General features: G+C 43.9%; 1 protein-coding gene across 3 annotated transcripts in view; it reads right to left on the bottom strand.

Moving 5' to 3' along the window:
• Window positions 1-18,403, bottom strand: part of SPHKAP (SPHK1 interactor, AKAP domain containing) — a 295,658-nt gene that overhangs the window by 13,702 nt on the left and 263,553 nt on the right. For 2 of the 3 annotated variants that reach the window (XR_012883118.1, XM_075861277.1), the window contains exons 9-11: window positions 17,426-17,500; window positions 12,615-12,661; window positions 11,809-11,990 (exon numbers count right to left, since the gene is read on the bottom strand). Coding sequence is in view for 2 of the 3 variants with exons in the window: in XM_075861277.1 (XP_075717392.1) it covers window positions 11,809-11,990; window positions 12,615-12,661; window positions 17,426-17,500 (304 nt within the window). In the remaining variant the exon portion in view is untranslated. The remainder of the gene's footprint in view (window positions 1-11,808; window positions 11,991-12,614; window positions 12,662-17,425; window positions 17,501-18,403) is intronic. The other variant, XM_075861278.1, reaches the window with a different exon arrangement.

Below are 18,403 nucleotides of genomic sequence, written 5' to 3' on the forward strand. Positions count from 1 at the left end.
GTGAAAATGGCAAAATTTAGAGAAAATGTTGAAAAAATTGCATTTTTCAGAATTTAAATGCATCTGCTTGTAAAACAGACGGTTATACCACCCAAAATAGTTACTAGTTCACATTTCCCATATGTCTACTTTAGATTGGCATCGTTTTTTGAACATTCTTTTATTTTTCTTGGACGTTACAAGGCTTAGAACATAAACAGCAATTTCTCATATTTTTAAGAAAATTTCAAAAGCCTTTTTTTTAAGGTACCTCTTGAGTTCTGAAGTGGCTTTGTGGGGCCTATGTATTAGAAACCCTGATAAAACACCCCATTTTAAAAACTAGACCCCTCAAAGTATTCAAAACAGCAGTTAGAAAGTTTTTTAACCCTTCAGGCATTTCACAGGAATTAAAGCAAAGTGGAGGTGAAATTTGCAAATTACATTTTTCTTGCTGAATTTCAATTTTATTCATTTTTTTTTCTGTAACACAAAAGCTTTTACCAGAGAAACACTACTAAATATGTATTGTCCAGATTCTGCAGTTTTTAGAAATGTCCCACATGTGGCTCTAGTGCGCTCGTGGACTAAAACACAAGCCCTAGAAGCAAAGAAGCACCTAGTGCATTTTGAGTCCTCTTTTTTATTAGAATATATTTTAGGCAGCATGCCAGGTTTGAAGAGGTGTTGAGGTGTCAAAACAGTAGGAATCCCCCAATAGTGACCCCATTTTGGAAACTACACCCCTCAAGGAATTCATTTAGGGTTGTTGTTACCATTTTGACCGCACAGTTTTTTCACAGCACGTATTTGAATTGGGCTCTGAAATGAAAAAAATGTAATTTTTTCAAATAAAATTTCATTTGTGATCAAAATTTCTTATTTTCACAGGGAACAAAATACCCCATTTTGTTGCCCAATTTGTCCTTAGTGTGGCAATACCCCATTTGTGGGAATAAACTGCCGTTTGGGCCCATGGGAGGGCTCAGAAGGAAAGGAGCGCTATATGTTTGTTGGAGTCCAGATTTTGTTGGATTGGTTTTCGGGTGCCATGTCGCATTTGCAGAGCCTCAGAGGTATCAAAGCAATGGAAACCCAACAAAAGTGACCCCATTTTGGAAACTACACCCCTCAAGGATTTCATTTATTGTTGTTAGCATTTTGACAACACAGTTTTTTCACAGCACCTATTTCAATTGGGCTGTGACATTAAAAAAATGACATTTTTTCCAATAAGATGTAATTTTTTATCAAAATGTCTTATTTTCACAGGGAACAAAATACTCAATTTTGTTGCCCAATTTCTCCTGAGTGCAGCAATACCCCATTTGTGGCAATAAACTGCCGTTTGGGCCCATGGGAGGCCTCAGAATGGAAGGAGCGCTGTGTGTTCTTTGGAGTACAGATTTTGCTGGTTTGGTTTTCGGGTGCCATGTCGCATTTGCAGAGCCCCAGAGGTATCAAAGCAATAGAAACCCACCACAAATGACCCCATTTTGGAAACTACACCCCTCAAGGAATTCATTTCTGGGTGTTGTGACCATTTTGACACCATAGTTTTTTCACAGAACTTATTTGAATTGGGCTGGGAATGAAAACAAAATTATTCCAGGAAAGTTCCCGTCTGGCCTGCACATCGACGTAGCATGTACGCATTGTACAATGCCATCTGTATGATGTGCCCGGCCAGCTTCTTATACCACACCGCATGGCGCTGTAGGGCTTCAGGGCTTGATCTTACAAGTCCATCCCTCCCATGTACCTATTGTAGTCCAGGATGCAGTCTGGTTTGGGGGTGGCCTTTCCTTCATATATCCTAAACCTGTAGGTATACCCTGATGCACTCTCACAGCTTATACATCTTCACGCCATACCTTGCCCTCTTACCCGGCAGGTACTCGCGGAATTGAACCCTCCCTTTAAAATGTACCAGGGACTCATCAATAGAAATACACTTCTCGGGGGTGTATGCTTGGGAAAACCGGGCACTGGAACGGTCTAATAGTGGTCTCCGTTTATACAAACGGTCAAAACTGGGGTCATCTCGGAGTGGGCACGGCTCATTATCAGTATAATGTAAGAAGCGATGTATTGCCTCATTTATTTATTTTTTTAGGTTCCAGTTCAGTTCTGAAGTTGCTTTGAGGGGCCCATATATTAGAAACCCCTATCAAATGCCCAATTTTAGAAACTAGACCCCTCAAAGTATTCACAACAGCATGTAGAAAGTTTATGAACCCTTTAGGTGTTTCACAAAAATTTAGAGCAAAGTAGAGGTGAAATTTACATTTTTTTTTTGTCAGAAAATCCTCTTTATACCATTTTTTTTATAACACAAAAGGATTTATCAGTGAAACGCAAATGAATACGTATTGCCCAGATTCTGCAGTTTTGAGAAATATCCCACATGTGGCCCTAGTGCGGTAATGGACTGAAGCACCGGCCTCCGAAGCAAAGGAGCACCTAGTGGATTTTGAAGCCTCTTTTTTATTAGGCACCATGTCCGGTTTGAAGAGGTCTTGTGGTGCCAAAACATTGGGAACCCCCCAAAACTGACCCCAATTTGGAAACTAGACCCCTTGAGGAATCCATTGTAGTTTTCTTGGGGTGAATGCGGCTTTTTGATCAGTTTTTATTCTATTTTTAGGTGGCGTGGTGACTAAAAAACAGCAATTGTACTATTGGTTTTTTTTTCGTTTTTTTTTACAGCGTTCACCGTGCGCTATAAATGACATATTCACTTTATTCTGCGGGGCGATACGATTACGGCGATACCAGATGTTTATAGTTTTTTTTTATGTCTTATGGCGTTTGCACAATAAAATATGTTTTGTAAACAATCATTTACTTTTTGTGTTGCCATATTCTAAGAGCCATAACTGTTTTATTTTTCAATCAATAAAGCCGTGCGAGGACTTATTTTTTGCGTAACGAACTGTAGTTTCGATCAGTACCATTTTTAGGTACATGCGACTTTTTGATCTCTTTTTATTCCATTTTTTGGGAGGTGAAGTGACCAAAGAATTGTGATTGTGGTTCGGTTTATTATTTTATTTTACGGCGTTCACCGTGCGGGATAAATAATGAAATAATTTTGTAGTTCAGGCCGTTACGGACGCGGCGATACCAATTATGTATAGTTTATTTGTTTGTTTATATATTTTTATTAATAATAAAGGACTGATAAGGGAAAAGGGGGGATTTTTACTTTTATTACTTTTAAATCTTTTATTTTCTTATTTTTACACATCTTTTTTTAACTTTTTTTTAACTTTATTACTTTGTCCCATTAGGGCACATGAGGGCAGGAGGTCCTGATCGCTATTCTAATACACTGCACTACATGCGTAGTGCAGTGTATTAGAACTGTCAGCTACTCACTGATAGCAAGCATAGTGGGTCCTGACGTTGTCAGGACCCACTAGGCTTCCGTCTATGGCATAGCCGGACGCCATTGTTTGGTGTCCGGTTGCCATAGTCACCATCGCCGGCCGCTATCGCGTAGCAGGCCGGCGATGGCAGCTTAACCCCTAAAAAGCCGCGATCTCTATAGAACGCGGCTTTTAAGGGGTTAATCAGCGGGGACACAGCAATCGGTCCCCGCTGTAGGAGCTGTGACAGCTGCTGAACAAGACAGCAGCGTCACAGCTCCTGTATGTGTCGGGAGGACGGCCGAAACGGCTGTTACTCCCGAGACGTACTATTACTGCATGGAGCGCGAACGATACAGCTGCCATGACGTAATAGTACGTCAAGGAGCGGGAAGGGGTTAAATATTGTTCTAGAGATTGATTAGTCCTCTCCGTTTGGCCATTGGTTTCAGGATGGAAGGCAGAGGAGAAGGACAGATCAATCTCCAACTTTTTACAGAAGGCTCTCCAAAACAAAGAAACAAATTGTACCCCTCTGTCCGAAACGATATTGACAGGGACCCCATGGAGACGCAGGATGTGTTTGACAAACAAGGTAGCTAACGTCTTGGCGTTGAGTAGTTTCTTGAGGGGCACAAAGTGGCACATCTTACTGAAGCGGTCTACTACCACCCACACCACCGACTTGCCTTGGGATGGAGGCAAATCGGTGATAAAATCCATGGAGATATGTGTCCAAGGTCTCTGGGGAATGGGCAACGAACGTAGTAAGCCCGCTGGTCGGGACCTGGGAGTCTTGGACCTAGCACAAACCTCACAAGCGGCGACGTAGGCCTTAACGTCTTTAGGCAATCCAGGCCACCAATAGTTTCTGGCAATGAGGTGTTTGGTACCCAGGATGCCTGGATGACCAGATAGTGCGGAGTCATGATTTTCCCTAAGTACCCTTAGCCGGTATTGCAGGGGAACAAACAGCTTGTCCTCAGGAAGGTTCCCGGGAGCTGAACCTCGATCAGCCGCAATTTCAGAGACTAAATCAGAATCAATAGAAGAAATGATTATACCGGGAGGCAAAATACAAGCAGGATCTTCCTCCGAAGGAGGGCTGGCCATGAAGCTACGTGACAGTGCATCAGCCTTAATATTTTTAGACCCAGCCCTATAGGTAACCAAAAAGTTGAATCTGGTAAAAAATAGCGCCCATCGAGCTTGTCTCAGGTTTAGCCTCCGGGCAGATTCTAGGAAAACCAGATTCTTGTGGTCGGTAAGGACCGTTACCTGGTGCCTAGCCCCCTCCAGGAAGTGGCACCACTCTTCAAATGCCCATTTAATGGCTAAGAGTTCGCGGATGCCAATATCATAGTTACTCTCAGTGGGCGAAAACTTCCTGGAGAAGTAGGCATAGGGGCAAAGATGGGTGAGGGACCTGGTACCCTGGGACAAGACAGCCCCCACTCCCACCTCGGATGCGTCAACTTCCACGATAAATTGCTCCATTTGGTTGGGCTGAACCAGCACCGGGGCCGAGATAAAGCACTTCTTAAGGACCTCAAAAGCCTGGACAGCCTCAGGAGGCCAGTGGAGGGGATCAGCACCTTTGCGAGTGAGGTCCGTAAGAGGCTTAGCGATGACCGAGAAGTTAGCAATAAATCTCCTGTAATAATTAGCGAACCCCAAAAAACACAATAACGGCTTCAGGGAGGCAGGTTGGACCCATTCCTTCACAGCCTGAACCTTGGCGGGGTCCATGCGGAATTCATGAGGAGTGAGGATTTGACCCAAAAATTGTATCTCCTGTACCCCAAACACACATTTTTCGGTTTTTGCAAACAGTTTGTTTTCCCGAAGGACCTGGAGCACCTTCCTGACATGCTCAATGTGGGAGGACCAGTCCTTGGAAAACACCAGTATGTCATCAAGGTACACTACAAGAAATATCCCCAGGTAATCTCTCAAAATCTCATTTATGAAATTCTGGAAGACCGCCGGAGCATTACACAACCCAAAGGGCATGACGAGGTATTCGAAATGACCTTCGGGCGTGTTAAACGCAGTCTTCCACTCATCCCCCTCTTTGATGCGGATAAGGTTATACGCCCCCCGTAGATCAAACTTAGAGAACCATTGGGCCCCCTGAACCTGATTAAAGAGATCAGGAATCAAAGGAAGGGGATACTGGTTCCTTACAGTGACCTTATTCAGGTTACGGTAGTCAATGCATGGCCTAAGATCACCATCCTTCTTCCCTACGAAGAAGAAGCCAGCACCTACCGGAGAAGTAGAGGGGCGAATGTAAGCCTTGGCCAGGCATTCCTGGATATACTCTCTCATGGCTTCACGTTCGGGACAAGAAAGATTAAATATCCTACCCTTAGGAAGCTTAGCTCCTGGTACCAATTCGATTGCGCAATCGTATTCTCTATGAGGAGGTAACACTTCGGAGGCCTCCTTAGAGAAAACATCAGCGAAGTCCTGAACAAACTCAGGTAGCGTGTTCACCTCCTCAGGGGGAGAAATAGAATTAACAGAAAAACATGACGTCAAGCATTCATTACCCCATTTGGTAAGCTCCCCAGTATTCCAGTCAAACGTGGGATTATGCAACTGCAACTAGGGAAGGCCTAAAACCAAATCAGACGATAATCCCTGCATCAACTGTACAGAGCACTGCTCCAAATGCATGGAGCCAACAAGGAGTTCAAAAACAGGGGTATGCTGTGTAAAATAACCATTAGCAAGAGGAGTGGAGTCAATACCCACTACCGGGACAGGTTTAAGCAAATCAATCAAAGGCATAGCAAGAGACATAGCAAATTCCACAGAAGAGGACCCTGAATCCACGAAGGCACTGCCGGTAGCAGACCTACCACCAAAAGAGACCTGAAAGGGAAGCAAGATCTTATTAAGTTTCATATTTACGGGAAATACCTGTGCGCCCAAGTGACCTCCCCGATGATCACTTAGGCGCGGAAGTTCTCCGGCTACATTCTTACGCTTAGGACAGTTGTTCACTTGATGCTTGTCATCCCCACAGTAGAAGCAGAGACCATTCTTCCTGCGGAAATCTCTACGTTGTTGGGGGGACACGGATGCCCCGAGTTGCATAGGTACCTCTGAGTCTTCCGGGGAGGAACGAAGCAACGGAACCTCGGGAGGCACCATGGGGGAGTTGGAGTAGAAAACACAAACGTTCACGTTGTTGTTCCCTGAGACGTCGGTCAAGTCGTACCGCTAAAGCCATAACCTGGTCTAGGGGGTCAGAAGAGGGATAGCTAACTAGCAGGTCTTTCAGGGCATTCGACAGACCCAACCTAAACTGACACCTTAAGGCAGGGTCATTCCACCGAGAAGCTACGCACCACTTCCTAAAGTCAGAACAATACTCCTCAACAGGTCTCTTACCCCGACGTAAGGTCACCAGCTGACTCTCGGCAAAGGCAGTCCTGTCAGTCTCGTCATAAATGAGTCCGAGAGCAGAAAAGAAACGATCAATGGAGGAAAGTTCAGGGGCGTCAGGAGCCAAGGAGAAGGCCCACTCTTGGGGCCCTTCCTGGAGCCGGGACATAATTATACCAACCCGTTGGTTCTCAGAACCTGAGGAATGAGGCTTTAAGCGAAAGTAAAGCCTACAACTCTCCCGAAAGGAGAGAAAAGCCCCCCGGTCCCCTGAGAACCGGTCGGGCAACTTGAGGTGGGGTTCAGGAGGTGAGGTGAGGGGAACTACCAAGGTAGCATCAGGCTGGTTGACCCTCTGAGCCAGGGCCTGGACCTGTAGGGAGAGACCCTGCATTTGCTGAGCCAGGGTCTCAAGGGGGTCCATAGTGGTGTCAGGGACCAGGGTAGACTAGGTATGGGCTTGTGATTATGTAACGACGGGGGTAGGGAAACGAACAAGTGAGCCCTAATCTACCCGCCACTCTGTCCCTGCCTACTTGCAATGACCCGCCCTAGGCGACGGGGTACAACTGGGCGGCGGTCCCTATGCTCAGTAAGTGCACGAGACAAACATACAAGGGAATACAAAGCTAAGGGAAAGGGGCAGTTGCCCACGGCAAAACCGTGAGCAACCAGAGTGGTGAACGAGCCAAGTCAAACCAGGAGAGCACGAGGTACCAAACGCAGAGCAGGAGAGTAGTCTGTAAGCCAGGGTCAGTATGGAGCAGGATCAAATAGTTAGGAGCTGTAGCTGGGCCAGGAAACCACACGGAAAGAATCACAAGCAAAGGAGGAACAGGAAAGGCAGGTATAAATAGACCGAGGGCGGGAGCTAGCTCCGTCTGGCCAGGCTGCGATAGGCTCTCCCACTCCTAAGCCTGCCATCCTGAGTGGTGGAAGATGGAGTCAGTCTCAGAGACGTAGATTCAGGTGCAGACTGATTACCTATGGGAGTTAACCCCGAAGCAGTGCCTGGCATATCCTTTACTGCTGCAAATAATAAATCTTTTGGGAAAAAAATGGCACTGTAGTTATCAGCATAGTAGATCAGTTAGGAGATAGGGAATTCATAAACTAGTATAAACCTACATAAAACCTCAACAAACCAAAGAAAAAAGTGGTCCCCACAATACAAGTAGATAACCTATAAGCAAAAAGCACAGGGAACATAGCACCCAAAGGAATATATATAACTCCCAAGTACTGTAAAAAATAGAAAGCTTTATTATATGATAAGTATCAACAATACATGGTATCAAAAGATGAATATATAGAATAAACTGGATAAAAAAAGGTCATATACGGAGAACAAAATCAGTTAGATAAGATGTTAATATACCTAAGGGTTAACAGAACAACCCATCTCAAAAATAGCGTAACAACCCCATGCACGACCCCACCACTAATGCTTCAAAAGAGCAAAAATGCTACAATATAAAGTCCACCGTTACTAGATAATATGAATGCATAAATATAGGTACGTGTGACTGCCACCTTATAGCAGCCTTAGGTCAGGGCTACATCTAGACTTTTTGTAGCGCTAGTGATTGATTTGAACTCTTTAGTGACCACTGTAGCTCAATACAGTAGTTAAAATCAATCAGTAGTGCTATAAAACATCTAGGTGTAGCTTGTGTGCAGTTCTAAGGCCCTGTTCACACTGAGTTTTTTTTACTGCGTGTTTTAACCTGCCCTTGTATCAGTATGCCATTTTTCTGTGATATGTTGGATCTTAAACCGGACCTGTGGTGATCGACTGATTCAATTTAACGAGGTCTGAAAAGACCTTAACCCCTTAACGACATGCCATGTACGTGGAGATCGCTTTGATTACGTTAGTTTAACTCCTTAGATGTCTCGGTCAATCGTGATTGCGGCGTCTAAGGCATTAGAATAAGGGTAACGTCTCCCTCTTATGTGCCATCGCCCCCCCGTGCCTAGATCACGTGATTTTCGCGCAGCCGCCATCATTATGACGCTCTGTTTGTATGTTTGTAGCACGTGGTGCTTTTCTGTTTTCATTCATAGTTTATACTGCTGCGGAAGTGATGGGCGTGATTTTCACGCACCCATTGACTTCAATGGGTGCGTGATGCGCAAACAATGCACAAATATAGGACATATGGTGAGTTTTACGCAGCGGACACACGCTGCATGAAACTCACGGACAGTCTGCACGGCTCCATAGACTAACATAGGTCCGTGCGAGGCGCGTGAAAATCACGCGCGTTGCACGGATGTATTACACGTTCGTCTGAATAAGCCCTAACAATAAGGCCCAGTTCACAGAGTTTTTGGGCCTTGATATTGACTCGGACACTGCGTCAGAATCAGCACCAAAGAACTTCCAAAACCGCCTCCCATTGATTTAATCTGAAATCAATAGGAGCCAGAAAAAAGAAACAGCAGCACATCCTTTCTTTCCGCTGTCGAAATCAATGGGAGGCAGAAAATGCATTTTTCGTGGCATTTTTTGTCTGCTGTCCTCAATCGCCGCGGGCAAAAAACGTGGCAAGATAGTGTGGGCAGGTCAAAATCTGCCTCAAAATTCGGTGCGTGGTTCCAGTCGGTCGCCGGTGCGTGCGGTCGCCGGTGCGCGCTCGCGGACGTTTGCGAGTGCGCACGCACGGGAGTTTGCGAGTGCGCACGCGTGGGAGTTTGCGGGTGCGCGCGATCGGTTGCGCGGGCAGTGTTTGATGGCCCCCATGACGAAAGGGGGGGCCCCGCAGATCACGACATTCTTTTGGTGAAAAAAACGGGCCCCATTGCAGGGGCCTGTTTTTTTTCTACCAAAGGCAAGTCGCGGCAGTTGCCGGGCCCCACTTTCAATATGGTTTGGCCGGGCCCCTCACATCAGTACCCCTAATACCCCCCTGATGGCGGCCCTGGGTAGCATGATATAGTGTTGGACGGAGTACCGTTAACAGGCGGTGCCACGGTAGGGGGGCCCAGAAAATTTTGCTGTATGGGGCCCTGAAATTCCTGATCTATATGTGCCTTTGTGTATATATGAGTCTTTATGTGTATATGTGTCTCTGCGCATGTATATATGTGCCTGTGCATGTGTATATATTTGCCTGTATGTATTTGTATATGCTCCAGTATGTGCGTGTCATATATATGATGCACACATATATATTTATGTGCCTGTATGTCTATACATTACCTTTATGTATTTGTATATGTTCCAGTATGTGTATATATACATATATATATATATATATATATATATATATATATATATACCAGCAGGAAAGACAGCAGCACTCCAACACAGTCAAATTGATATGTAAACGGGTGCCAGCAAGTAGTCCAGATCCAGAGACTATATCGATATCCCAAAGAAATAAATCTTGCAGCACTCCGATAGAATAGATGAAAAACTGTGTTTTTTTTATTGAAGCCAATATGTATATATATATATATATATATATATATATATATATATATATATATATATACTGTATATTTGCCTGTATGTTTAAATATGTGCCTTTATGTATGTTTAGTATATATGTTCCAGTATATATATAGTTAGTATTTTTTGGTTTGTGGAGAGCAGCAAAACTATCCAACCTAAGGCCTGATTTACACGAGCGTGTGCGTTTTGCGCACGCAAAAAAACGCAGCGTTTTGCGTGCGCAAAAGGCACTTGACAGCTCCGTGTGTCATCAGTGTATGATGCGCGGCTGCGTGATTTTCGTGCAGCCGCCATCATAGAGATGAGGCTAGTCGACATCAGTCACTGTCCAGGGTGCTGAAAGAGTTAACTGATCGGCAGTAACTTTTTCAGCACCCTCGACAGTGAATTCCGATCACCATATCGAGTAACCTGTTTAAAAAAAAAGAGGTTCGTACTTACCGAGAACTTCCCTGGCCGTTGCCTTGGTGACACGTCCTTGGTGACGCGTCCTTGGTGACGCGCCTCTATTGACATCTGGCCCCACCTCCCTGGATGACGCGGCAGTCCATGTGACCGCTGCAGCCTGTGCTTGGCTTGTGATTGGCTGCAGCTGTCACTTGGACTGAATTGTCATCCCGGGAGGTCAGACTGGAGGAAGAAGCCGGGAGTTATCGGTAAGTCAGAACTTTTTTCTTTTTTACTCGTTCACGTATATTGGGATCGGAAGTCACTGTCCAGGGTGCTGAACCAGTTTAACTCTTTCAACACCCTGGACAGTGACTGTCTCCTGCCGGGTTCGGTCAAAACGAGCTCGGCCGAACCCGGTGAAGTTCGGTTCGCTCATCTCTAAGACACTCCGTTCGGATGTTTGTAAACAGAAAAGCACGTGGTGCTTTTCTGTTTACATTCAGTTTGACAGCTCTTGCGCGAATCACGTAGTTCGCATGGAAGTGCTTCCGTGCGACCTTCGTGGTTTTCACGCACCTATTGACTTCAATGGGTGCGTGATGCGCGAAAAATGCACGATTATAGAACATGTCGTGAGTTTTACGCAACGCACTCGCGCTGCGCAAAATTCACGCATTGTCTGCACTGCCCCATAGAGTAATATAGGTGCGTACGACACGCGTGAAAAGCACGCGCGTCGCACGCGCGTATATTACGCTCGTGTAAATGAGGCCTAAGGCCGGCCCTGGATGCATTTCCCCTTCTAAAGGTTTTTAAAAAAATCTGCAAATAAAAGATTTTTGTTAAGCTGGATTCTCACATGCAGTTTTTGGTTGGAGGTTTTTAATATAAAGCCATCAGTGAAGCCAGGAGACATGAGACATACGTTTTTTCTTTGTACTCTTCCTTCCTTTTGTATTCACTCCGGTTCTTGGCTCAAGAAACTGCACCAAAAACCATGTGTAAATCCATCTTTGGCCCTTTTTCACACCGTTTTTTTTCTTCCCACTCCTGGTTGGGGCTTCAAAAACGGTACTATGTGACTATACAGTTATACATTTTCAGACCAGCACGACTTCATGGACAACCTTCTGGATACACGGCTCACGATGCCAGTGCATGCATACGGTTTCTATCATTTCCAGTCACACAAGAAGGGGCAGCAGACAATACCTTCTGAATCCTGCTTTCCTGAGATTTTCTGAAGTAGACCGCAGGTATTCCTAGCTCTGATGCAGCAATCCACTGCAAAGTTATGCGAAATTCACAGTCAGTGCCTGAATCCAGGTCAATATTTAAGACAGAGACTTCATGCTGACAGCTGACAGTGCCGACCGATAACCCGGAGGTACATTCTGAAAGGAAAAACAATTGGTGCCAGCTCCAGATATAATTTAGGCCACTTTTTTGTTCAGTGTTTGAGATCAGTATTAGTTAAGCCAAAACCAGGAGTAGGTCCAAAACACAGAAAAGATGCAAAACTTTCCATTATACTTTTTCTGTTTATTTCCCACTCCTGGTTTCGGCTTAACAAATACCTAGCAAACTACTGACTGAAATACCGCCGTGTGAAAGTGGCCTTAATTTAACTATTATCGAGAGCAAAAACGTGATAAGCTATGTAGAGGACGCTATAAAAACAAATCAATTAATGTATCAACTAGAAGAATGTCGGTTATCCAGCCAAAGACTAAATGTTAACCTTTCAATAGTATAAGGCTGTGTTCACATCAGCGTTGGGCTTACGTTCATGGGTTGACTGCGCTATTGTTTCCGCTAAAAATGGAAACCTTACAGAACGGGAACAAATGGAAACCAATTGCAACGGAAGCATTACCATTGAAATTAACGATAATTCAAACGGAACCTATGGCTTCCATTTGGCTTTCCGTTCATGGGCTCCTTTGACGGAAAAGATTATGATGTGAACATTATCAGATAATGTGGTCTGCATGATTTATAAGTATCCAGTAACTCACCATCTGGATTTTCTTCCAAATCCTTGGTCACAGTCTTTTCTGGTTTTCTAATAAACAAAGAAAAAGGAGGTCATTAAAAGCAATGCAACGTTTAGGGAATTAGAGGTTAGAGTGATGTTTCAGGATTAGAAAAAAAAATAACAATAAAAAAAAAGGTGTTGTTTTTTTATTATCCAGAAACAGTGCCACTCTGGTACATGAGCTGTGTCTGGTATTGTATAGTGCATTCGGAAAAGTCTTCAAACCCTTTCTCTTTTTTCACATTTTATTATTTTGAGGCCTTGTGCTAAAATAAAAATCAAGTTTTCCCCATCATTCTACACTCAATACCCCATAATGACCGAATTTTAGAAATTTTTGCAAATGTATTAACAATGAGAAACTCAGTTTGCATGGACATAAGTATTCTCATCCTTTGCTATGACACTTGAAATTTAGCCTCCCATTTCTCTAGATAATCTTTGATATGTCTCTACTCCTTCATTGGAGTCCACTTGCGGTAAATTAATTTGATTGGACATGATTTGGAAAGACACACCCCTTTCTATATACAGTCCCACAGCTGACAATGAATATCAGAGCAAAAACCAAGCCATGATAAGGAAGGAACTGCCTGTAGAGCTCAGACACAGAATTGTGTGGAGGCACAGATCTGGAGAAGGGCAAAAAAAAATTTCTGATGCACTCATAGCTCCCAAGAACACAGTGGCCTCCATGATTATTAAGTGGAAAAAGTTTGGAACAACCAGGACTCCCACCCAACTAAGTAATTGGGGGAGACAGGCTTTGGTAAGAGAATTGACCAAGAACCCAATGGTCACTCTGGCTGAGCTCTAAAGATCCTGTGTGCAGATGGGAGACACTGCCAGAAGGTCAACCATCACTGCAGCACTTAGCAATCTGGGCTTTATGGTAGGGTGGCCAGAAAGAAGCCTCTTTTATGCAAACTCCTGCCTGGAGTTTGCATAAAAGCACCCAAAGGCCTCTCAGACTGTGAGAAACGAGATTCTGTGGTCTGATGAAACCAAGATTGAACGTTTTGGCGTCAATTCTAAGCGTAATGTCTGGAGGAAACCAGGCACTGCTCCTCACCTGCCCAATACCATCACTACAGTGAAGCATGGTGGTGGCAGCATCATGCTGTGGGGGTGTTCTTCAGCAGCTGGGACAGGGAGACTGGTCAGGGTTGAGGGAAAAATGTATGGAGCAAAGCACAGAGATATTCATTTTTTTTTTCCTTATCAAAATTTTTTTATTAGAAAATATAACAGAGCAGATAAAACATCTCACGAAATTTCAAAAGTTTGCACCCAGTGCAATACAATAAATTCAAACTGTATAAAATGTTACAAAGACATATAAACATGGTAGGAGGTAGCCTCCCAACCAGCAAAGTAATGGAAAGAAAATAATAAAATCTAGTGGTAATTAACAGTACCATATTCACAGCAAAGATAGTGCAATATTTAGGGAAACCAGTCCCAAAAAACGAGTAATAATGACACGATTTAGTGCAAATTTTAACACGAAGTTACATAATCACAAGACGACGAAGGGAAACACAAACGGACAAAAGCACATAGATTTTGGCTATATGAGCAGTCAACAAAAAAGGTGATCCAACCAGAGAGGCAGATCAGCACCACCCCGGAATCCTGACCAAATTGACCAAGTTCGAACAAAGATCTCTCATGTACCCCGATTAGCAGACATCAATTCCTCCATCCTCATAATCCCGTTCACCTCCGTTACCCATTCCTTCAAAGAAGGCACAGTACTAGACTTCCAATGACGTGGGATGACTGTTCTAGCTGCAGTCAGAAAATGCCTAAAGACACCCTTTTTGAGGTGTGGGAGTGATCCAGGAATCATGAAAAGCAACCCAATAGAAGCCGAGGTAGGAACGTCAGTGGCAAAAAGTTTGTTGCCAAGATCAAAGATTTTTCCCCAAAAGGGACGTAGCTTGGGGCAATCCCACGAAATGTGCAACATAGTTCCAGGAGCCTCCCCACACCTCCAACAATCGGCAGACACATCTGGAAATATCTTATTCAAAAAGGAAGGACAGTGGTACCATCTGGTAAGTATTTTATAGTTTTTCTCCTGAGCAAAACAAGAAGTCGGTAACTTATGAGCCAGTAAGAAAGAAGTTCCCCATTCCTCCTCAGAGTGTCGAACCCCCATTTCCTCATCCCAAGCTGTGGTGAATGTCAACTGAGAGTAGGAATATCCTGGTTGGAGGACACCATGTAAATAGGACAGCAAATGAGAAGGAGCAGGAGTCAAAGACAGGTAATGTTCCAGAGGAGTCTTACCCTGTAGCAACACAAGACAATCACCCATGGAGGAGAGAAAGGAACGCAGCTGAAAATAAGACCACCATATTGATCGTCTCCTCGGGCAGGCCTCAGAGACAGCAGTCATCGACAAAATTGTACCATCAGGTGTAAGGGTCTGAGCCAAACATCCACCGTCACGTCTCTCCCAACAGAGGAATGTATCCACACCCACCGCCGGAGGGAAGGGTTATCAAACAGAGGAGTCAAAGGACCCGGACGGTGAACAAGGTCCAGAGTACCAATGATCCGTTCCCAAACTACAAGAAATTGACGTGTGAGGAAAGGCAACGACGACGTTGGTCGCTGGGAGGCAGTCAACCAAGGCAAGGAGGACAATGCGAGGGAAGACATTCCCTTCTCAATGCGCACCCATTGCTTACCTGCACACAGAGATATTCTTAATGAAAACCTTATCCAGGGTGCTCTGGACCTCAGACTGGGCCAAAAGTTCACCTTCCAACAAAACAATGACTGAAAGCACACAGCCAAGACAACACAGGTAAGTGGCCCAACCAGAGCTCTGACTTGAACTCAATTGAACATCTCTGGAGAGACCTGAAACTGTCTGTCCACTGATGGTCCCCATCCAACCTGACAGAGCTTGAGAGGATCTGCAGAGAAGAATGGCGGAAAATCCCCAAATCCAGGTGTGAAAACCATGTGACTGATATCATACCCAAGAAGACTGGAGGCTGTTATCACTGCCAAAGGTGCTTCAACTAAGTCCTGAGTAAAGGGTCTGAATACTTATGTCAATGCAATATTTTAGTTTTTCCTTTTCAATAAATTATAAAAGATTACTGACCTTCTGTTTTCACTTTGTCATTATGGGATATTGAGTGCAGAATGATGGGGAATTTTTTTTTATTTTTTTGGGTTTTAGCACAAGCCTCATCATAACAAAATGTGAAAACAGTGAAAGGGTCTGAAGACATTCCTAATGCATTGTACAGTAGTTCATCCCTATTTCAGTGAATGGCTGCTGTTTCTAGAAGAAAAGCTCACCCTTTTGTCTAATCCTGGACAACCCCTTTATGTTAGGTTGGTAAATTAAGCTGCAATTATAAAATAGAAGTTTTCTTTATACTGCAGAACAGTCATTTTGTGTCACTATCATGTAGAACATGACCCTGGAGCTTTTGAATGTCATTTGCAGAGATTCCGTATGTCAGAGTTTTACCACTGTAATTTGTTTTATACTTTTATATACTAACTTTCCTTGACTTGCATAATAAAGTTAGGGAAAAATAGCGGCTTCACTGCAGGTGCCACTTAAAGAGGTTCTCGGTGACTACATAAATATAGCTGAAATAACAGAGCTCTAGACATGCTCTAATTTTCTAATATATTCTAAACTACTACCTAATCTACATGTAGTGGGAATATTTGCGTGAATTTTAGGGCATGCTGCGGACTTGCAAATGCCAGTTATCTTACAGAATTGCTGCATATTTTTGCGAATTGCACGGAACTAATACGACTGGGTGCCTGAGTACCTAGTCTGAAAACCCATAGAGATTTAATACTACTGAGAGCTAAAAGTTAGTCATTTTTAGGGCTGTATGGGTCTTCAGCAAATTGATGTAAACAAAAATGTTCACATACAGTACACAGTGATGTTGAAAACTGTGAGAAATTGAAACAAAGTATATTAGAGATTATAATTGTTTTTAAAATTAAGCTTCATTTACATAAAACCATAAAACTCCCTTAACTTATAGCAGACGATCTTTCACCTTGGAATAGGGTTTTCATGTATTCTAAACTTTATTGGTGCATATCAGTAGTTTTGTCTGGCAGAGATCCTTGCCCCACTGATTCCAATCACAACAATTCTATGATCTGAATCCTTTCTTATTGGGTTAAGGTCTCTCAGTGATTTTTGTGAAGCAGGGCCAACCCCAGTTTGGATGGTGCCCTGTGCAGTACCTTCTATTAATGCACTCCCCCTTATAATGTGCCATACAGTGCACAAATAATACAATGATAAAGTGCACGAGTGTCTAAATAACATTGCCGCAAGGTGCCCAAATAATGCCACCAGGCAGTTACCTAAATAACGCTGATAAGTCAATGAACTGCGCAATGTAACCAGTACAGCTTCCTACTTATAGATTATGGGACCAAGTGTGGTATCCAGTGTACAAGCTCCATGTGCCCAGGCCATCAGGGCTAGTGGCACGCCTTTCAGTAGTGACAAGTGATGTGTGACCGCATACATAGGCTGCACAACCCTAATACCAAGTGTAACCTTGAAATGATGACTACATTCAATACATGAAGCTTACGCATATAAGTATTATTGGCATCTCACTATTTAGTTATCCCACATGAATACCCACTGATTATGTGATACCACTTGGTAGGCAGATCCTTTGAATTAAGGCTTTGCACTGACAGCTCACACAGCCTTTATTAGTCTTATGTGTATATGAAGAAGAATGCATGTTAATAAACATAATATATACTTACATATCCACTGTAGTGCCAGGCGGAACAATCTCTAGGAACGCGTCCAGTTCTACAGCACCTACACTGCTCCTAGTGCTGCCATTGCCATTATTGTTGAGAAAGAACACACACAAGGATTTATGAGACAACTGTTGCACAATTATTCTTTTGGTTTCTATAATCTTTGATACTATTTTTTATTTTTCAAAAATACATTTACTGCACTTCAAGGCAAAATAAATCTGTTAAAACCTGGATCAGGCTACGTTCACACAGGGCGGATACGCTGCAAAAAAAAAGAAAAGAAAACACAGCGTATCTGCCCTGTTAGCCGCAGTGAATTCTGGCCAAAAAACCGCAGCAGATTGTGGTGCAGTTTTTCGTCCGGGATGTCCGCTGTGGAAATCCTGCAATGAAAAAAAATAAATATATACTTACCAAGTCGATGCAACCCTCTGACGTCCTGACATTCTGCAGCCCTGGGATGACGTTTCATCCCATGTGACCGCTGCAGCCTGTGATTGGCTGCAGCGGTCACATGGGGTGAAAGGTCATCTCGGGAGGCTGACCTGGATGAAGAAACTCAGAATTTTGGATAGGTATAATTTTTTTCCCCCCTGAGTTGTGATTTTTGCGGCGGAATCACAGCTTTTCTGCTGCAAAAATCGCAACATCTTGTAATGACAGGGTAGGGAGACAGACAGGTGAGCCCTAATCTACCCGCCACTCAGTCCCTGCCTACTTGCAACGACCTGTCCTAAGCGACGGGGTACAACTGGGCGACGGTCCCTACGCTCAGTAAGTGCAAGACAGACAAAACAGACAGGGGTACACAGAAACAGGGAAACGGGGCAGCTGCCCACGGGAACACCATGAGCAACATGAGTGGTGAACGAGCCGAGTCAAACCAGGACAGAGCGAGGTACAAAACGCTGAGCAGGAGAGTGGTCAGAAAGCCAAGGTCAATAACAAGCAGAGGATCCGTAGTACAAGTAGCAG

The sequence above is a fragment of the Rhinoderma darwinii genome, chromosome 4, assembly GCF_050947455.1.
Source record: "Rhinoderma darwinii isolate aRhiDar2 chromosome 4, aRhiDar2.hap1, whole genome shotgun sequence".
Taxonomy (NCBI): domain Eukaryota; kingdom Metazoa; phylum Chordata; class Amphibia; order Anura; family Rhinodermatidae; genus Rhinoderma; species Rhinoderma darwinii.